This window comes from Hylaeus anthracinus, unplaced genomic scaffold (assembly GCF_026225885.1).
Source record: "Hylaeus anthracinus isolate JK02 unplaced genomic scaffold, UHH_iyHylAnth1.0_haploid 11981, whole genome shotgun sequence".
Lineage (NCBI taxonomy): Eukaryota > Metazoa > Arthropoda > Insecta > Hymenoptera > Colletidae > Hylaeus > Hylaeus anthracinus.
In genome coordinates, this window is record NW_026534329.1 from 4,440,895 (window position 1) to 4,463,502 (window position 22,608).

The 22,608-nt window shown below is 39.2% G+C and overlaps 2 protein-coding genes across 2 annotated transcripts in view; both read left to right on the top strand.

Moving 5' to 3' along the window:
* Positions 1 to 15,147, top strand: part of LOC128885520 (uncharacterized) — a 132,773-nt gene extending 117,626 nt beyond the window's left edge. Inside the window, exon 16 of the mRNA XM_054139603.1 lies at positions 14,489 to 15,147. Coding sequence (XP_053995578.1) covers positions 14,489 to 14,593 — 105 coding nt within the window. The 3' untranslated portion in view covers positions 14,594 to 15,147. The remainder of the gene's footprint in view (positions 1 to 14,488) is intronic.
* Positions 1,741 to 4,302, top strand: LOC128885535 (uncharacterized). Its single transcript, XM_054139628.1, has one exon. It carries the CDS (start codon positions 3,619 to 3,621, stop codon positions 4,270 to 4,272), a length of 654 nt encoding a protein of 217 aa, XP_053995603.1. The 5' UTR covers positions 1,741 to 3,618; the 3' UTR covers positions 4,273 to 4,302.
* Positions 15,148 to 22,608: the final 7,461 nt, after the last annotated feature.

Below are 22,608 nucleotides of genomic sequence, written 5' to 3' on the forward strand. Positions count from 1 at the left end.
AAAAGTTTTATGGACTATCACGTGGAGAAATACGAGATTATCAACACGTATGCATGGATACGATCAGCGAGGCGAACGAAAACAAGTCGAATCGAGGCGATCCGATCTGAAAAGGGGAAGAAAAATAAAAGAACGGAGAGATTTCGAAATCGAAGCCTGTGTCGTCGAAAGGAATAAAGTCGGCGCTATCGGGTATGGCCAGTCACCTTGAAAATGGCTCCGGAGAGCGACGAGTGGAGGATTAACAGCGACTGACACGAAACTTCCATTAACGCAGCCTTGTCGCCCAATCATGGCCCCCTAAGTACGCACCTGGCGCGCTCCTGGGAGCCACCGTAGTCGATTAACGGGACCGGGAAACTCACCCCTGAAATGGAAAATGGAAATTCGCCTGGGCCAACAGCGGGGGACGAAGTTAGGACTGCGACAACGACTGTTTGCTGGCGCAGTCCGGCGTTCAAAATTGTACCGCCTGCTGCAGTTGCAGATGGATGCGGGAATTTGCATTTCCAACATCGATCCTGAAGGTGCAGACTCTACTGCGCTCGATGTTGCGTCTTGCGACGTTGATTTTTATTTATGATTCTGTTCTACGATTTAATGAGGAGTCTTCTTAGAAACGGCGTAGATGGTTTATTAAATGAGATGTGATGCTTGTGAAGGATTTTTTGTAATGAGAATTGAGTTTGTTTTTTAGTAGGAAGGTACGAAATATTTTAAATTCGAAAATCTGAGATACTCCGTGTCACTTGTGGATGATACCAAATATAACCTAAAGAAATCCTTTTATTTATTATTTATAAATGGGATATTCTGATATATCAGATTCAATACTAAAATTTAAGAAGATGAAGAATATAATTAAAAAATATTAATACAGACAAATATGTCGGAATATTTTCTGATAAATTGTATTTGTAAAACAATTTTTTAACGAGTCAGTAATATCATCGGATGCAAATAATGAAAAAGTTGAGAATAGGAAAAATATAAATTATACCTTCGCACTTGTCTAAGAATGTAAGATTGATGAAACCATAAGTGAAGTAAATCTGGAAGCTCGAAAAAGTTCAAACCAAGACCACTCTTGTCTACTAAATCACCAAGTGGTCCATCTCGTCTATGTTTTATTAAACTTTCCTTCTTCTCTTAAGCGTACAGATTGCGTTCAGCGAAAAGAGCGATGCGTTCGGATAAGCTTCCTCTCGAAGATATGGGCCATCGTCAGTGTCCAAGCGCTGTTTTACAGAACTGCTTTCCACTGAAAACTTTCAAACATCTCATTAACTTCCATTTCACGACGAATCGAGTTCGCTTCCGTGTTATGGCGGTTGGTATTATATCACAGGGGATAATGCATAGCCACCTTATTTCCTTTGCCACTAGAAAGAACCACTGGGAAAACCGTTTGTCTGAGAGGCTCTTTGTTACTTGTAACCCAAGAGTGGAGCGATTTGCAAGAGCTCACAGACGTCAGCGGCTGCTACCTTTATACTCCATTCTTTCCGATTCCCTAAAATGGCACTCACGTGTAGACGCCATTTTATATCGTATCCAGACCCGGGTTTCACTGACGTTACTTCATATTTGACGAATTCCCTGAGCACCGTTCCGTTTTATCGCTCCCGTAAAGATCTACTCTGCTATTCTTGGACTCTGCTCGATCTGCACTTTATTTTGATCCCCTCGGGTACTTCTCACTTGAACACTCTGTACGTATCTGCTCTTTGCTTCGAGAAATGGTAATACGTTATTGATGTATGATTACGGACGTACCGGTGAAAGGTGTCGATTTCTTCTTGATATCTTCGAGCAAAAGAATTCGAGAAGAACGTTCGCCTCAAACCAAATCCATGAAGGAACTCTGTTCTTTGAAAAGATGAACACCACTTATTGTAGTAAAATAGTTGCGAACGTTTAATAAAATACTTTATTTCGAACGAAGGTAAGTTAAATTAAATTTACTTGTACTGTATCGTGAGTATTTTATTTTTAATTATTACAGAGCGTATTTTAAATTAAATAGATACTTCTATCAGAAATATAAATCATGGTTTATTTACAAGCACTGTAATTCTAAATGCCACGCCTTCGATGCCGAAAATCCTCAACGCTGAAATCCTCCAGCCACACATTCTAAATTCTTCCTTCCCACTTCACCCATATTCAACCCTCTTCCTCCACATTCGTTACCCTACTGTACGCATATTGCGTAGGCGACGCAGATCGTCGCATGTGCCCCAAAAACCGGTGACACACTGTGCCCAAATCGCTCGAGGCAAGAATCCAGAAGGAAGGCCGTGAAACTAATCCGTTTCGTTAGTCAGGTCACGTTCCCTTGCTTCGAACGAAAACATTATTTTTTCCGCGATAGGACCTCGCAGGGCCGCAATCTATGTAGGCCAGTCGGCCCAACCGCAATCGGAAGCCCGTATGTCGACTGGCAACCAGACAGAGTTAGTGGTATCACCTTCAGCGCCAAGGTCTCGACCCCCCACCCCCTGTCGTTCGTGTTATCATCGCCAGTCCGTCATCGCGTACGAACTTGGCATCTTTCTGTATCGTATTTGTTCACTGGACGTCGGCCGAGCGATACGAACCGAGAGGAAAGGTTTTCTCTCCCTTTTTCCACTCTCTCCGCAAGGGTGAAAGGTTCACGAACCGTGAGGAAGAATCGGCACACACGCCTCGCGGAGAACTGAGAAAGCCACTGGGCGACGATATCGATCGTTATTAGGCTTTTATTAGACGGAAGTGTTGTCGATGGCGCGCAGAGGGTACATCTACACGGGGGGTCGTGTTAACTTAAGTGAAAATATCACCGAGAGGTCCGTCAGGGGCTGACCACCTCCTTTGCCTTAATTCCCGCGCGATCTGTCACAGAGTCTGATCGCGCTGCTCCCAGAGGCAGGATGCTCTTCTCGTTCTCCGGCTTCGTCCCGAGATCCGAAGAGGTCTGCGTTGAACGCTGCGCGTATTCGAGACTGGTCGACGGTACCTGGATCGTGCCGGAGTGCTTAAAAGAAAAAGGGACAATTACTTCTGTCAACAAATTTTTGACGTCGTTACCAGCGAAGTTCGAAGACGTATCAGAGGAAGGACGTTCGGAGCGAGACCGTTGGGAAACTATCGGATAGCTGTCGCAGGAATGCGAAACACGTTCTGTGAACTATAACTTTCCCAAGTTTGATAACCGATTGACCGGAAGCGTTTAAGCGACGGACCGGATGCCGCGATATCGCCCGGATAATGGTATCATTAATGTCGTCGTTTGCCACGCGAGACACGGTGAATTAGAGTGCGGTTGCTGCTGAAACTATGCCATCGTCGGCTAGTACGTCTTAAGGTTCTTTTTTCTCGTGGACAGTATTGAGTGTTTCTCTTAGAGGATCAGTTAAAAAACGATGACTGTGTATGAGTGCTTTGTTCGATCTTACTTGTGTATTACCACTTTGCTCTTGAAAGGTGACTTAATTTTCAAATCTCGAATTAGTTTAATCAAAGCTTAGCATTCGTGGCAGTAGAATGCTAAGGAAGCATCTCGAGTTGCTGGTAGATACCAGAAAAAAGCCTTCGAGTGCAAAGGGTTAATAGACGAAGAAGTGATAAAGGTTCACGATGGAGGCGCGTGAAAAGTCCATCGAATGGGCCCTGCTGTTCCCCTTGAAGGCAGGCCTCTTCGCCATGAAGTCGTCCTTGTCGTCCAAGAGCGTGAATCGCGAGAAGGACAGACTATCCAAGAAGAATCTGCTCCCCAGCCCTAGAATACGTCGAGGCTCCTCATTGTCCGATTTGGACAAGCTGCAGAGCAAGCCAGTCCTCCCGGATGTGGTGAGATCCACGGAGAAATGCTCCGAATCTCTTCCCCACTCGCCAGCCTTCTCGAGGACGAACCTTCAGCTGGGGAATCTTTACGTCAGGGGCAGCATAGGCGACCTGATGAATATGAAGAAATACGGCGCGTCCACGTGGAGCGTGAGAAGTGAGAGTCTGATCGCCAAAGCTGTGCCTCTAAGCACGGTGACCCCTAGGCACAGCCCGCCGTTTGAAAAGAGCGTCGAGGATCTTGAAGACGAGCTCCAGGATGAGTGCCATGTCCCCGGGAAGCCTTTAACCTGCGCTCAAAGAACGCAGAGGCTCAGCAAACTCATCAAGAAGCAGAGACGCATGATGGTCTTCAGCCCCAAGACCCTGCAGCGTGATCTTGTAAGTGGAGGCTGGAGGAACCTTTTGAATTCTATTCTTGTGTCTGGAGATGGAGATTGTAATTAATTTCGATCGTAAGATTGAGTACTATTTTTGGGAGGGTTGATTAAGTAGAATGGAAGACAGGATTATTCGATCGACTAGATGTTATATGATCGACTAGAACTTATATTTTTCAAGCGAGCTAAAAAGAAAGTTATATTTAATAAATAACTAAGATTTGTTATTCATTTGTTTGAATGCAAGGTGATGGGTCAAATCAATATCAAGGAATATAATGAAGATATGATAAATTCAAATAATTTAATTAATTTGATATTACCGTTGTGTATAATTTCGAATTAGGACAAATAATTAGGTTTATGGTGTACACTTTTTCTTCTGTTGAATTATTAGGTTGGTAGGACAATAATGTCGGTTTTCAAACTATATATATATAAATCCGTTGCAATTTATACGTTTTTCCCAGCGAGCTGTCAATTTTTTAATTCCAGTAGCGTAAAATTCTGTTGTTCTGGACTTGATAAATTCTTTGAACGCATTTTCAGCAGTTGTACTAAATGCCATGTCACACGTGGAAGTGTTTCTCAACCTTCTTTGGCCCGGTGGGTCTTATCTAACAATAGTATTATTTGCCTCCGTAATCTTTCCTATCGTAGTCGCCAACAGTTGGTACGAATTATAACATATCGTTCATTTATAATTCGTAATATAAATCTGACTGAAATACATTTCTGAGCGTGATCCCATTTCGTAAGCGTCGTAGGAAATGACGGAAGTCGTAAAATAAGTAGCAATAATCGAGAATGCGGAACATTTATGGTGATACGTACATTTATTGCGAATGCAGCTCCACGCGAGTTCTTTTTGTCACTGCAAATCGTCCGCTTTACTGGGAGCAAGTTACGAGATTAAAAGTCACGCTCCAACCTACTTCTTTCCTTTTTCGCGTTCCACGAGGAATTACGAGCAGCTCCTATATGGATAAAAATACGCACCACGTTTCCGTTGCAGTTTCAGTCTTCTTTATACGCCTGACGCGTGTGCGTAGTAAACTGTCCTCGTATATTTTCATACAGTATTTACTAGGCTGCGCCTTGGCGTTTTCCTCACTCCTCGATTCATGTTTTATATCGATCGTACATTTTCCTCTTCTTCTCCTTTTCTCCTTGGATTTTGAATTCGGGAGCGAATCGCGCCGCGCATCTTCGTTGGCAATTCGTTGACTTGGAAGGATGTTAGATTTGATGGGAAACGGAGTCATGAAATATTTTATTGCTTCCTTGGTTTATATTCAGAGGAAAATTACGACGATACTCTCGAATGTAGCTTGACTTGTTTATGGCGACTTCTAAGACATTGAGGATTTGAATTTGCGACCTGGAACATTGTATAGATATAAACGAATCACTGATGCTGGCTGTGAAGAAGGGAAGATACAAATTTATGACCACAGAAATCATGTTAGGAAACCGCACATGTAACTCACCGATTGACACTCAATTTTCTTCGTTAATATGATTATTTGGTAGAACTTCTATGTTTCCTATTTTCAGTAAACTGTTAATTTTATATTTATTGATACGGGTTGCACGAATGATGGATTCACTGGGAATTCATTGATTTGGATGAATGTTAGATTCGATGGGAAACGGAATCATCAAATGTTTTATTGCTTACCTTGGTTTATATTCAAAGAAAAATTACGACGGTACTCCTGAATTTAACTTTATTTATTTATGGTCGCTTTTAAGACATCGAGGATTTGATCAATAACAATAAAAGATGAATGTGATTGGATTGTTTGTCGGTGGGATATTCTGAACGATCCTTCATGCGTATATGGTAAAAATAAGTTATCGACCGTGGACTGAGGAGGCTGTAGGGGCTAAAACTAGAAGCGCATCGTTAAACTTGAAACAGCTTCTGTAGTCGCGGCGTGAGACACTTACAGGGGTTGAAATATTCATGGCGCATCCTCCCCTTTCCCTCGTAGGCTGCTCTATCGGCAGGTGGCCTGCATTATCCTCTCGACACCCATCCCGGTGTCTGTTGTTTTGGGTAAAGGCTCCTGTCCCGCAAGGAAGTTGTCATTCGGGAGTTGTCCAAATGAATCAAGGAAGTTCGTATTCGAGTTAATTAGAACAAATTCAGCACGATAGACGAGGAAAAGTATTCTCACATTTCTGACTTAAATCAATACTTTCAATTTTGAAGTTGATTGTTGACATTAATTACAATAAAGTAATTCTGTGAATATGACAGTATATATATTTTTATCTGCGAATATAGATTTTGTAGCTCTGATTACAATCGTAAGTATAGAAAATCTTGAAATTGATGTGTCTTATATTTTTTAAGTAAATGTCACGAATGAATCATATTAATTATAATTTTAAAACCATAGAAATGTAAAGGGGACCATTATACTATTAATTTATAATAAGGGGTTTACGGTAGTGCAGAATCAAGTTTTCGAGCCAATTATCGATTACGAACGCTGCACGAAGTTAACCTTTGATGAGCTGAAAATTCGCCTCTATTGTGAGGTCGACTGTAACAAATAGAATAAGCAAGATACTTAAGAAGTTCTCCAGTCTCGAGATTATCGTGCGATTAACTTTATGAATCCACTGAGGAAGGATAACTGCATTGTGAAAGTAGTTACTGTAACATCATGAGATTAATTAGTCGAGTGCTCTCCAGTTTGCCTTTTTTATTTCTAACCGCGAGTTAACGAGATCTATCGAATTCTCAATGATCATTTTTATGAAAGTACAGTGAACTTATACAATAATATAAAAACCGAAAAGTTGAACTATTCTTTATGAAAATGAAATTTTATTATATTCAACGCTTTCAAAACAATTACAAATTATTTATTATTCGATTCCTTTACTGTTCTCTGATTTATTTCGGTAAATTCTAATTTTTGTATGTATGTAAAGATACTTTTCTTTCGACCGATACTAAAAATTCATCGATTTCAGAGCTGATTAAATTCGAACACGAGAATCCAATCTAGATAATGACAATGATAATGAAATCAGCACTGAATCGCTTATTTATTAAAACGCCCTCCAAAATTTGTGAAGTTTCGCGAGGTACCATGCTCTGTTACGAAGGTGAAAACTTGTATCGTAGTTTAATACGATGTATCGCAGTTTTAGTCGCAACGAAGTACTTGAAAATTTAACGACAGTGCTCTCTTGCAGCATGCATTGTTGCTGTGCAATATACATTGCCGTCTTAGTAAGTTCGTCTTGCGTTGGCTTGTGTTTCATCATCCACATCAAGGAACCATTTTGCACGCATGGAGAGAGTATCAACAAAATTATATTTTAAATTATTTTAAAACATTTCCAAACCATTATTTAAGAGAGATATTTATTTAGTTTCATTAAGGTTTAACCTTACTGCCAAATATTATTGAGATAAGAGTTGTAAATATAATTTAACTTCTGTTACTCACATAACTTTTCTTCATTTCAACTTTAAAACCTTAATTTATATATCTACCACCGATAAAACGTTGGATAATTAAATTAAACATGACGAAAATACCTGTGATCATGTCAGAAACAATTGAAATTCGTAAAGGATCAGTCAGGGATGACAGATTTAGTACAGCTCGAGACCCAATCGTACGTGATTCATAAATAATTCCCCACGGTTATTTCGATGGAAAGGCTCATACTTTGATGTTTACTTTTCCTTCAGCGCTTTGCTTTCCTGTAACGTATCGAAACCTTCTTGAAATCTCTTCTGTCGCTCGGAGTACTCGACACTTTGGCAGACATTTTAAACATGTAAATACTTTTAAATATTTTGCATATTTCTCTTCTGTAAATACTGCACGATTGATGCGTCGAGGGCTTCTCAGATCCTTTGCCAACTACTTAAACGACGTTCGAATATTAACATAGAAGTCCATTCTGATACGTACATGTATATTTAATTGTGTAACAAGGAGAGCTTTTTATTTAAATGTCGAGATATGCAAGTCGAGTTTTTCCTCCTAGTCTTAAACATCTCTACTTTCGAGAGGAAGATTAAAACACCACTCTCAAGTACTTGTAACACAATATCGGAAGTCATGAAGCGGATCACGAGTGGGAGAATCTGTCAAATGAAATCAACGCAGAGACAGATCCTCGAAATTTCGAAAGTACCCTCGGCAATCCTAAAGGAGGGATTCGTCACTTTAACTCCTGCTCGCGGACTACTGTCTGAAATTTGCATATTTTCGCGCAGTTACGCCGACCCAGTAATTTCTGCTTCTCTCCCGCCCCCGCCCTTTGCAATGCACACCATAAAGCTCGAGTTTCGTTGGAGCTTTTAATTTTTGTTCCGTGTTCCCCCGTTTGCTTTGCCGTCCGCTCCATCTGGGTACAAAGAGAATTTCTAAAGTTCGCTTTGGCGATACGTGGGGAACGGGAATAATGTTCGGGTCTCCGGGAAAAATGTGTGTGCACACAATGCTACAAAGGATCTAATAAAATAATTTTTTGGAAAAAAAATTTAACAGACTTCCAAAAAGGTGCAGTGAAAAGTAATGAAATAATTGCATTATCGACCGAGCACTCAACATTACCGACAGAGTAATCTGCGCTATCGGCCAAGCACTCTACATTGTCGACAGAGTAATAAAATTTATGATTTTCTTGATAATTTGTTCATTATTCCAATGTAATGACGAAAATGTAAATTCCGAGGAATATTTCAAACGGGGTTGCCAGGGGAATTTAATTTTACGGTGAAGAAATATTAAGAATGAAGAGAAAGGACATTTTTGGGGGTTAAGTAGGTTAAATGGGCCTAATAAAAAAATGAAATTATTTTCTTCAATTAAAATGCTACAGTAATAAACCGATCCGGTGTGAAGTACTAGACTTTTTCTCGAAATTTTGAATTGTAACTTGCTCTCGTAATTGGCCAAGAACAATCTTCTTCGTCAAGTCAACCGAGTCCCAGACGGCAGCAATGTTTCGATGTTTTGTTTAGATAGAGAGCACCCGTCGACGACCTGTACGGCTCAATCGGTTAGATAAGTCGTTCGCCAAACGAAAGGTCTGGCCTCCAATCCCTGGTCCAGCGGTTCCTCTTGTTCCTGCAGAAACAAAGAGGCTTCAAGAATCAGAATTTATCGTCGCGCCAGCAATACAGCAATCTCCTTCCAACCGATAAAGCCGCAAAAATATACGCTGCTCGTGTGGCGTTGCGACTGCAGGATACCCATTGTACCCGCGGCTTGACTTTTCCCAGGAAAAGCTGATGTAGCGTGCACGGGCCGCGGAAATACGTGTGAGAAAGTTCCCAGCGAGCGATAAACTTCGATCCTGCCACCTGTGCACTTCCTGCGGTTCCCAGGAGGAAATGAGAAAAAATCTTAGAACCGCGAGCGTCACCCGTGATTTTAATGCTTCGACTCTGTCAGTGTTCATGGGGTACGCGAAATCGTGAAACATTTGTCCGAGTCTTTACGACGTCGTGACCGCAAGCTTTTGAAGTTAAACTTTCTTTATTGTGTTCCATTTTTCTAGTTCCGAAGGTACCGAGAAGGGAAATTTAATCACGTCGTATATTAATTCAATGTTTAACAGGTTACACAATACATCGCCTTCATATCGTCGATATCATACGTACTAATTATTTTACATGTCATATTCATACATGTTAAACTTTACATAGTCATCGGTGTACACTCAGTAGTACAAGTATTCGTACCCCCCGAAGGAAGTCTAAATTAAATGATAGGTTTGATCTTTCCTTTAGTTTTTATATGCGAGAATATATAAAAAGTTTTAAATTAAAATATATTGGTTGTACGTTCACTTTTAATTATCGTATGAAAGTAATCATCCAACATTTCGGATAATATTCTGCATCTTTTTATATCCTTCAGCTTGCTGTTAGAATTTTTTACGCTCACTCTACATTACTCTTCCTTTTCAGCACGAGGGTAGAACCTTCATTCCTGAATCATCCCTCTTCACTTCATTCTAGCATTAGTTAAATAATCTGTTTGCGAATATTCAACTAGGCTCTCTGTAATATCGCTATAGGTTCGATTTTAATAACAGGCGCGCTTGGTATTTTAACATCGCTTTTTTTGTGATTTTGATTGAGATTAAGTAATAATGAACATTTTCCAAAGACGGTACAGAGCAAATTACTGTTACCCGCAGTTAAGCTTTGAAAACTGTTCAACGGATGCCGCCACGGGTATCGAAATTTGAAATTTGCGTTGTACCGTCTTCGAAAAATGTTTATTATTATTTACTGATCTGAACTTCTGGATGTGATAAAGTGCATGAATTAATTACAGAACGTGTATTTATGTATCTATTTATGCAATACATTTTCACTTTCGACACTAAGTTTTCCATATTATAGAAATAAAAATAGTCCAATTATTCTTCTAAAATATAAACAAACCGAAAGCCTCCCTTCGCATTACCATTTCGATACATCGAGATCAAAGAAGTAAAGACACCTGTTTATTTGTCGGCTGGCACACTAATCTCCAGGGAAATTCCATAGAATAATCCCGAGAAAAAGAAGCGTTAAATAATTTCTTTGCCCGTGTCTCCGAGTATGAATATTTCACTAACCGTGATAGAGTTAACTCTCTGAGGGCCTAATCAAAATTCACCTCGCTCTTGAAACATTTTCACGTATTTCCGCGGTGTATATCCGTGGAAGGCTCGCGGTACAATTTCGCCTTACCTTTGAGATTCGCCTAAGAAGGAAAGCGTAACATCTATCGGTGTGCCTGGCTTTTTATCCATCGAATAAACACAGCGGTTCCGTCTAGCTCCTTTCAATTTGCAAAGGCTCCGCGATTTCGTATTTACCGAAGAGATTGCCCCGCGAGAAAGAAATTAAAGGAGGGGTGTCCCTTTGAGAATGTTCATATCTGTTAAATCGCCCCGATTGGTTCTGGTCCAGATCCTTGGAAACGGTCTCCTTTATCCGTTTCGTCAGGCAAATGAGACCGACGACTGTCTTTCCCGTGCTCTCGCAATATTTCCTCTTCCTCTGCCAACTCCTCGGATAACCCTTGCATGGAATCCTTCCGCGCGATCGTATCCTGGATATCGTTTCAGACGTCTCGGGTTAAAGGACGCTGGCGAAATCCCTACGATTAAATTCAACGTGAACGAAATCGTATTCCGACATCGTCTGTGGTGGTGGTTGGGGGGGGGAGGCATTGACCCCTCCTTTTTTTTCTCCTATTTGTTTCTATGGGTAATCGTAGTTGGGCTGCTTGGAGACCTCGAACGAATCACTACGTATACAATAAGAAACGAAACTGAATCGATCGCATTCCTGAAGATTATTTGTTATTATTGAAATAACTCACAAGAAGAAAAAAATTAATGTTGATCATCGTTACGATACCAGAATAAATAATGGAAAATATAATTTAGCAAATGATAACCGCATCTGAAAAATGAACTTTAATATTTTTTTTTAAATTTTGAGCTTTTTAATCAAATTCGTAGTTTACACTATAGCCTTCATTATTTAGAACAAGAACGTTTCGTGTTTTTTGATCAGAAGACAATGTATTACGTATTTTCGGGAACATACATTCAGCATATGTAATTTTTCCGAAATTCCACGCGTTTATTAAACCAGTCAATCAATCCAGACGATTGGAATACATAGGGAAGCATTCCAGCCGCGATAGCTGATCCAAATGCGAACTTAGCCCGGCTTACCTTGCAATTAACACATTCGCTAATCCTCGTTTGCAACTCGATGGACTTTGAATGGACGCGTTCCCACAATTTGCGTCTCTAACAATGCTGTTGTGCGCGACAGAATAGTAACGAACGCTTTGTAGACGATGGTGATAGTAGGTTGCAACAAGATGTTCACACAATTCAATTGCATCAATTGGAACAAAGTTTTCAGGATAAACGACAAGGAAAATTCTAGGAAAAAACACGATGAGTACGTTATTTGTGGTGTACATAATTTTTAATTTAAAATCTTGAGGTACGAAATGTGTAAAAAGTAACAGAAATCTTCAAAGTAATCAAAATCCAAAGCAACAATAATATAGGAGTCGTTGAAGTAATATCTACATACTGTGTACCAAATGAAAAAAGTTAAGAAGCTTTAGAACACGATGTTCCAATGTAAAATAGAGAAATGACTCTTGAACCTCTACCTTGGGTAACTCATTCGTATTTGTATGACTCTGTTAAATTTAGCATTGCGTTGCGTTGGTTTATTAATTATACTCCTTGGAATTAGCTCCCATTATCTTCATAGTCCTCGAAATCTTCTACCACGTTCCTCGAATCAAGTTTCGTAAGTCTATTATCCACCGAGTCGACTTCCACGGCATTGTTATCCTGTCCAAATTGCGTCACGCGATCCTGGCCACTTGGGAATCAGTGACCATTATGTTTGCATTCGGCTTCCGCCACCTTAACGTATCGGAGTATCGGATCCCGCGAGCCTGAAGTCGTCGAAATCGACTTTTCTGACACGATGTTGTCATAATCGACTCCAAACCGCCCGAGTTTCTCGGTATCGCATTTCATGCGTTCAGGGTCCTTGGTATCATGTGCTAAGTGCTGTTGTATGCGGTATCGAGTTCAACGTGCCTGGGCTATTTGGGATCGGCTTCCATGGCGTTTGAAATGTTTGATATCGTCTTCGATCGTGTATTCTGTGATTCTCAACTTCAACATCCTATAAAGTGACCCTTTCTAATATTTCTCTATAGGGATCTGACGTATTGGATTACGAAATAATCAATAGAGATTACTCTTTTAAACGAGGAGCCATCAAGCTTTTGCTTACGTTTTCTTAATTTTATCTTGAGCCAAGTGTGTTTTATTTTTTACGTATGCATAAATTTATATTCGTTGTGAATGGGAGTAAAAATTTTAATTTTAATTTCTATCTTCACTTACACACTTTTATATTTCATGTCGTTCATTTACACCGCGAAACGCACGCTTTCCTCCTTGGACCGTTTTATTCTACTCGGCTGTGTGCCGTTTTCTAGCACATGTTTCTAGAGACAATTTCGACGTCGTGCTCAGCTCTCATATTTATTCATGTCTACCGACGGAATAATTAAAACGGCCTCTCCGGTTTGTTCATATTTACAAGCGAGCTTTGTTGCGCTGACTACAGTCAATTGCATATAATAATAGACCTGTCGATGTCGTTTTCGTCTCTATTTACACACGCTTTTCCTACCCGTTCTCTAACATCAAATAAGCTCGGAAATTCTAGGAACCACATTATGTACCTTCCACTTGCCATTTTTATCTCAATTTCAAGATATAAAAAATGATATTTTAAAAATATTTTTAATATATATTTGAATAGAGCTTAGGTAAAATTTTACTAAATAAATTTTACTCGTTTCGATTTTACACGCAAAGAATATTAGCCATTAACGAGAAATTTGTCGAATCGTTATCATTATTTTCATTATGCGTAACTCCTTCTAGAATTCTGCTCCGTTTCCTGTCGTCTTACAGATGGTTCTGACATTTGACTAATTGAATGTGTGCAGAGTTCTAAATGAAACGTCCTTCAAGGTAGAAGGTATTCCACGACGTGAATACATGAATTCATGTACATTTAGTTATCAATCATACCTCTAACTACGTTACACTTGCAAAATGTATTATTAAAACTTGATAGACGGCGCTACTTTATTTACAATTGTACCTACCTCAAACTGTATCTCATCCTATTGATAAATAAAATGGTCTATTATATTAGCTAATATAAAAATTATAAGGTATATAACGTAAAAGAAAAAATTTTAATAAAATTAGAGTTGATTATGGGGTTGTCACATGCATTGAACATAAAGTTTCCCTTTTATTTAGCCCTTGCGTGAAAACTCATATCTCTCATATTTCAAACGAAAAAATTACAGTAACATTATAAATAGATTCCGTTTATGAAAAATACCCGCAAGAATTTTCGTTCAAAAGAGAAAGGGTCAATTAAAAGTTATAATAGCGCTTTTACGTTCTCCGAATAAAAATAAAAATGTTCTAGTTACGAAAGCTGACAAAGGCAATACTATGCTAGTGTTTTTTCTGGCGGCTATGGTAACAAGAATATTTTTATACTTTTCTGTGGAGCAAAAAAAGGTTGTTCTTTGTCTGCTGTGGTAACTGGGATGTTCATGTTATTTCAAGAACGAAGAAGTGCAATTACAATTTTTAATATGTTAGTTTAGTATATTATATAGAATATGTATCTACATAATTTTGTTTGCTTTCTGTTGCAGGTAAGTAACTATATCCGTTCAATTTCCTGGGAAATCCTATCGATTCAGCGGGCGAAATCGTCGGTCGCAGGTGAGTTTTATCTTCGCACAATGCTTTGCCTCTAACTTTGATGAACGAACAGTTCAATATGTGTTTCTAAACACCCCGATGAAAACTACGATACGGCAGGAGTAACGTATCGTCCTCTTGCGGATGAAGTTTTCGCAAGAAATCGTTAAACGCAAGTGCACCCGGACGTCGAAAAGATGATAAAGCGAGAACAATGCTCTGACAATATTATTCAATTTCTCTCCGGAGGGGCAAACTCCAACGTGCTCCGACGAGAAAGCAAAGCTTCGCTTCCCTCGTTAACCCACGCATACTTGCGACAACGTGATTTAACAAATACAAGAACGAATTAAATAACAAAATTCGTTTATGCGTCATTAATGAATATGCTATTTGGTAAAATTTCATTTCATTTCAATTTTTAATTAAGGCTTGAAGCTGAAAACAATACATTTGCGAAATGTGAGTGAATAATATTTGTTATAATGACGTACTATACGCAGGAATGTAATATAATTTTTTTATCAAATTTTTGTACAGGTATTATAATAGAAATATTTTTGAAACTCGTTATTCTAATAGTCATAAAACTATGAAGAAATATAATAAAAATATTATTTATAAGTCCACAGTCTAACTATTATATTTTTTAAATAAAAACCATAGCGAAATTTTTGATTATTACTACTATCTTTAATAACCCCTGTGTGTATTAATATTTTTGTGATTCGTCGTATTTTATCGGAATCGCTATTTTTAGCAACGATATCGACACTCGAAGATGAAAATTTGAACGAGTATTACCATTCGAGGTTATCTTTAATTCTGAAATATTTATAGATTCGCGCAGGATATAGTTTCAGCGCTATATATTTCAATAATTCCTAGCCTCTTCGAATGTCACGTAAGTGATATTTTTACGCCAACCAACGGCCTTTAATAAATTACGTGCATTCCGAGAAATAATTCTATGATCAATTGAAATTTCTCAGACATGAATCTGTTTAATAAAAATGACTTGAATTTTAGTTATTTCTCGTATTTTTTTTTTACGACATTTAATTGAGAAGGATTGGAACCAATTTACGAATCGTATGAATGTATGAACATATTTCATTTCATTTTATTCGCTAATTGAATTCATTTGGATGCACTCATGATTTTTAATGAGTTTCAATAAATATAAATATTCTGTAAATGCACGTTGAAATGAATAAAATGTAAACAATAGAATTTGATCACGCGAGGATTTATTTCGGGAAAAATAATTTTTAAACTTCATCGCGTACACGAGCAATTGATCACTGGCTAACATGTCTAACCATTTCCCACTGTTTCTACTTGTGCTGACGTTTGATAATATTCACGGTGGAATAGCATTATTTGTTTCAATTAGTTACAATTATTTACACTCTGGGTAATTTGTAACTCGTTAAATACTACCACCATCAATATCTCTAACTTCTCGAGGCACACGATTTAAAAAAAATGAAAACTTCTCACTTCTAATTCAGCTTCAAAATTGATATGAAACATCAAATAACACGATTTCTTTGATTATAAACCAATTTAGAGACTCATATTGAACGAGTAAAATTATTTCGTTGTGCCTAAAAAGCTAAGCAAAGGTGAGACAGCTTTAAGTAGAACATAAGTAGAAACAGTGGCCAATGGTCAGACATGTTAGACAAGTTACGCTTAAATGGTACTTATGCCTAAAGAATTTTCGAAAACGATTTTATCGAATGCAAAATAAAAAACAAACGTGCACGTGTTCGAGCAAATAGTTTATTAATTAACATTTCGGATTAAACGAAAGACAAACAGAAAACAGAAACGTTTAAAAAGCAAGAAACATAAGACAAACACGTTGGTTAAGTGTCTACTCGCGCACACACTCGTAAACAAATCTTGTTCCCCTTTATCTGAAAATTTCTGGTTGCGCCACTGCTCATCACCGGTATCTGGGAATCAATCTAGCGAGTGGTATGCAAAATTCGCGCGGTCTTCGTTTCTCTGAGAGCCTCGTTCCCGCTGACGACACATTTTCACCGCGTAATTTTCGTTAATAGTCGCGTCGTGTAGCCCGGTATATAGCGTGCTCGTAGATTTGCTTGCAGGAATATCGAGCACTCTTTCCGCAGCCGCTAACTCGGGGAACCGTGGACCATCGAAACGACCGATGACACGATTTACATTTTGCGCCGGTGTTCTGCGGCGTTCTCCTCGCTAAATCGCCGTTAAATCCGGGAACGTGGTCTCGGTTTACCCCGATACGAATACCAAATATGCGCATCGCTAGGATACCAACAGCGAAATGGTGTACTGGTTACTTTGCATTTCTGGTTAATTGACTCCTACCTTCCCCGTCTTCCCGTGAACCGAGCTGCCAGAATTCGTTCAAGTTCAAGATTCCCTCGTATTTCCATCGAGATGAAACGTTCGCATGGTGCAGAAATTGGGCAGACTTGTCCAGGTGAAGGTTTTGAATAATTAATCTCAGATAGAGAACTGTTGATCTTATTACAGGTCCTTGAATATAAAATATATGGAATTATATTTCACAATTCGTGGAATTCGTGTCTAGTGGAAGAATGGAGGAGAATTCTTAGCTAATAAGAAAGCTACGAATGACATACATGAGATAAAGATTGTTTGGTTTGTCGTTGATTCAATTAAAATTACAATTTTAAACATGAATGGGTAGAATTCTTATCCGGATGAACACCTCGATCAACGAATATCAGATAAAGAAGTTATAAATAATAAATGGAAACATAAATAAGTCATAGTTTGTTTGAGACTGCAAATAAATTATCCATTAATTATACATGCTATATATACAAGCTCTCAATGAATATATATAAATAATCATTGAAATTATTCCATCAGTATTAAAGTATTACCGAACAGTATTAAATACAATGAAAAATCCCCAGAAATCTTGAATTTTCAACTGCAAAAGGCCCTTCTACGTTTCAATTATATAATTTCAAACACTAGCGCAACAAAGCTCGACAGCTCTGTATCTGAAATCTCCCGAAGAACATCAGAATACGGCGACAAAGAAAAAACAGTGGCAACGTGTCACGACCAAATTTTCATTGTTAAATTCTTTCGCGTATGATCTCGTTCGCTGGTGCTTTTGTCATTTGAAAGCTGTTAATTGACCCGAGCGATGTCAACGACCGAGCGTATAAAAAAAAAGAGCAGTCGAAAAATTGTCACTGGTTACGATTAGAGGACAACTCTTTTGTTTTTAAATTTCGTGAATTTCGACTTGTCAGACGATTTCAAATTGTCAGTTTCTCGTGACATTAGTCCTGAATAAATTTTCTGAAAACAAATGACAATTTTCCTTTTTCAAGCGTGAATTAATTGAGATTTGTATTTGTAGCGCCAATTAACCGTGTAATTTCGCAATTCTCTGCGCGCATTGCACAGGAATAATTCAACAAGTTTAGCAAGAAATCTGAACGTCGCAAGGGTGAAATACGCTACCAGAGATTGTAGGTATGCAACGCAAGCAAAGTGTACACCGGATAGGTCTTCGCCATAACGAGTCCTTTTTTCCAGGGCATAAAGTCCGGTTTTTACATGAACGCAACATCGCGTAGCCTCATTTTATGACACCCTCGGTGCTCATGGTAATTATGGTGAATCATAAATCTCGGAGACATTATTGAACGTCTGCCATAGCCGAGTTAGAGCGCCAGATTTTATTTAAAATTATAGTGCAAACGACTTACTACATATTGGGTGCTTCACGAGAATAGATCCAAATTGATTAATAAAACTCAAGGAAATTAATGAAAGCATCTTACTTCCTTTGGAAACATTTAGTTCTTTATTCTGTTTGGGTAAATAAATAGTTTAAAAGTGTTTGATACTATAGGATACCAATAACCTTTATAATTCCAGCATTCGCAACAATTTATTTTAATCCTTCAGTACACGTACATTCCAGAAACAGTAATAATACCTCGTGTAAACCATACTCAAATATTTTCCTCGCTGATTCGAAGGCTCCAATATTTCGTATAATTTAGGAGTTATTCTCGAAAATATTTCAAAGAGAATACTCTGACCATTCCCTACAGGTCCAATCCCACAAGACCCTAACTGCCCCAACGATACAACTGTTTATACGTTGCCCCGTGAAATGGTTCCAACCACCTGAGAGACTACATAACGACTTCATTACAATTTTCCTGCTGCGGCATAGAATATCCACTTAACACTAAGATCTCAGAGTGGTATTCGCCCTCGGCGAGAGGGTTTCCGAAGGCTGCACTGCTCAGAAGCATCCCTAGCTCAATTTGGAAATTGGTAGCTCATGAACGTTGACTTAATGGACGGTAATTTAAGGTCGGAAGCTTAATGGTTACGAGAAAATCGACCCGTTGGGGATACAACTGGGAACGGAGTTTTGGGAACAGTGTAAGGGGTGAAACGACAGGATGCGAGGAAGTTCGGTCGTACGAAGCGGTGGCAGGTCTGAGAGAGATTGACGAACTCGCGTGACATAATACGTCGCTACCATGCGTCACATATCTGGGTCGCACTCATTTTCATGAAAAATCGACGTCATGTACGTGTGACAGCGATTATTTTCCACTTTGCACCCCTACAAACGGATGAAGCGAGAACTAAGCACAGACCAGTGTCACGTTACGCGTGGTATATCGTTTGGAATGTTTCGACAGGATTAGGAACGAACGCAGACTTCTTAGAGTTCCCAAAGAAAATTCAGTTTTAACCGAAGAATGAGTTAGTTAATTAGTTATAAATCTTTTTCACTTGTTTCACTTTGTTTCGATAAACAAGTGAAGTGAGAACTAAGTGTACACTGATGTTACATCCTTTAGGACTATTCAGGATATCTAAAGGAAATTTAATTATAATCAAAGGAAAAATTCTGTCTTTTATTTAAGTTACAATGGGATTTTAACATATATCTGCATAATAAATAAAATTTTTGTAATGGAAATATTGTTTCCTTGAAATGTGTATTTTTAGCACGTACGGACTATTTTAATTTTGCCTTCAACGACTCCACGAACGGTACCTAACAAACCAAAGAATAATAGCCTGCCTATCGTACAATACTAATAACATCAGTATCAACGCAGCATGCTCTGTCACAGACGATTTTCCAGCCGAATGATGATATCATACGTGGTAATCATACACGATATCAGCTCGATGATAGAAAGAATTCCTAGCAATCGTGTCTGTATTTTCTATTTTGTTTTTTTCCGTGTCCTAGACGAATATTATCTGATCTCTGTCATTCTTTTGATATCGCGAAACGAATCGAGGGTAACGTTCATCGTCACGCGAGCTCAGTGATACTGTTTTTCCCATTTTTTTTTTTCGTTTTAGCGACGGGGTAGGAAATACCTGTACGAAGGGAAACGCGACGTGCCAAGTGTGATCACCTTTTTATCTGGCTGGCTGTTATCGAGGACATGCGAAATATCAAACGCGCGAAACGAGAACGTGCGGAGGTGATATGTACCTCGAGCTTTGGGCTCCCTTGGGACCAGAAACGCGGCTCTTCTGTTCGTAAAACGAAACTTCATTTCGCAGAACTTCCTGGGCGAAATAAAACTGCTTTGCGATAAGGCTGATTCCAATCTGTCTTCGTCCAAAGGGAACTTTACGGGTTACTCTTATTTTTGCGGAAGATTTCGGTGGATAACGAAACGAGATTCGTGGAATTTTGAAATAGGAAATTGGAAATTTGGGAAAATTAGAATTGGAAGTTTTAGGAAACAATGTACATTATTTCGTCGCATTTTTCAACTTTTTGTTTGATAGAGTTGATAGATTTATGCAATGAACTGCTCATTTAGAATTGAACAGTGAAATTCACAAAAAAGTCAGTGAATGTATTACATAAAATATTCCATCACGGCGACATCGTTAGCGTCACATTGCCACAGTTGAAACATTCGCAGAAATTTCATTGGAACCGTTCCCGTCGTCTGAGCGCGAGGATCATCGCAATTCTGAAAATTGACAGGTAACAAGGTCGAAACGCCCGAATCGAATGGCGCAAATTTCGATGATCGGCGAACGCAGTCTGCCAGCTCTATCATTATTCATCGCGTTAATTCGTAGGTTTCGAGGGAGGCGTTCCAGCGTACGCGGGCGCGGCGAAGTGTAAATATCCGCGGACAGGCTGCGGTATTTTGCCAACGAGCGACCATGTCTAGCGCGTTCGAGAATTAGTATCGCTGGAAGGATCGAGACGACGAGCATGTTTGGGCTGCCGTATCGCGGCGTGCGATGAAGATCGCTAATTCGGAATAATTACTACCGCAGTCGCGCGAACGTCACTTTATTAGAGGCGTTAATTCCACCCGAGAGAGTAGAAAATGAACGACTAGTTATGAGACTGTTATGAAGCAAACTGCCGGGAACGTTTAATATACTCCATTTGGCGCTCGTCCAGTATCTATCAATTTTACAATTTCCCTTCGAACGTTGCGTCTCCTTCGATTTACATTATGTTGAATCGATGTTGAAATAAGGGATGCACCAGGGTTCGCAAGCTGCGCTCGGGAACGATCCCATCGAATATTCGACGAGTAGCAATTAACACGTTAACCCTTTCAGATATGGCGTCCATAATTGAGGACACGAAATTTAAAAATTACCGACACTATCGTTTAGGGAGAATGTTTAACTACGCTATTAGGATTTTTTTTCTAAATTTTGTCCATGTTAATGTTAGTTCAAGGTAATCCTAAAAATGAAATTGCATTAGTATGAGAAAGAAAATAATTTAAGTCTGAAAGGGGCATATTGACGAGGAATATTGACTCTCGAGGAATATCGACACGTGTGTATGGTTGCTTTTACATAAAAGTTACCATTATCTGTTTTATCAAACACGAAAAAAATTAGGTTTATCATGTGCTTGAATATTTTAAACGTGTCAGTTATTGGTCGATGCATCCCTACGTTCACAGACACGCACTGCTTCATCTTTATCCATCTCTGCATACCAATCAGTGGCGAACACCTCAACTCCCTGCGGTGCCGATGCTGTCCAATCTCACGTTAGCGTAGAACCATTTCCGAAGGTGTTGAGTTAAATATAGGACAGGTATAGTTCAACAAGTTTAATAAGATCCCCGAGGTAGTGGCCTGAATGTGAAGGAATGACTGGTGAGGGTGAGACCAGACGATTGAACCATCGCTGAGATCTCTGGCTTACCTAGCTGCTGTCATTAGGTACCTTTTAAAAGAAACACTACTATGGAAATGGTATGGCTATTGGAGATTCGCTTAAAAATTGAATTTTCTCTCTGAAATGGCAACCTTCTCAATCTTCGAGTTTTCTTATCTCTTTCAGATCAATAAAAACTCACATCAGTGCAGAATAATAACCTGCTTAAGTTGGATGTTAATCCATCTTCTGCAAACATACGTTACTTGCACAAAATTAAGTATTCATACTTCAAATAAATACAAATAAGTACTTGCGTAAAATTAAAAATTGACAGATCCAGTAGCCTTCTTAATAAAATAATCTGAAATATCTCTCACAATCAGTATGAAATTTGAGGTTTCAAACTAATCAGATCGTTCAACCGGAAATCGGCTTAAACTGAGGTCAGCAGGGGAGCTTCCGTCTCTGCGTACACACCGCATGATGCGGAATCCAATTTTAATCGCAATCCAGTCAGCGATTACGTTGTTGTTTTTCCACGGGCTAAGTGCACCTGTTACCAATGCTCGCGTCGTTCCGGAAATCAGTGGCTCGTCGCGCGTATCGGTAATTGCATTTGCCTGCAAGCGAATCACACCGTTTCGACGATTTGTCTCGTACAATTTGGTGGAGGCTTCATTACGGTCGCTGGCCGCGCGCACCGTTTGGTTTCTGCACGTAAATCCGGCACGCGAGCGGCCAGCCTCGTCGTTTATTCGACATTCCGCCAACGAGACGCGGAACAACTTGTCGAATACGCGCAAGTTGTCAAATTCTATGAACCGTGAAACTTGCAACAGGATGTTTCTCTCAACGAGTCCCTCCACCGACGATTTATCGCGAGAGCGT

What these genes read in the sequence shown, in the direction of transcription:
- LOC128885535 (XM_054139628.1), top strand. Translation starts at nt 3,619, where the DNA reads ATGGAGGCGCGTGAAAAGTCCATCGAATGGGCCCTGCTGTTCCCCTTG.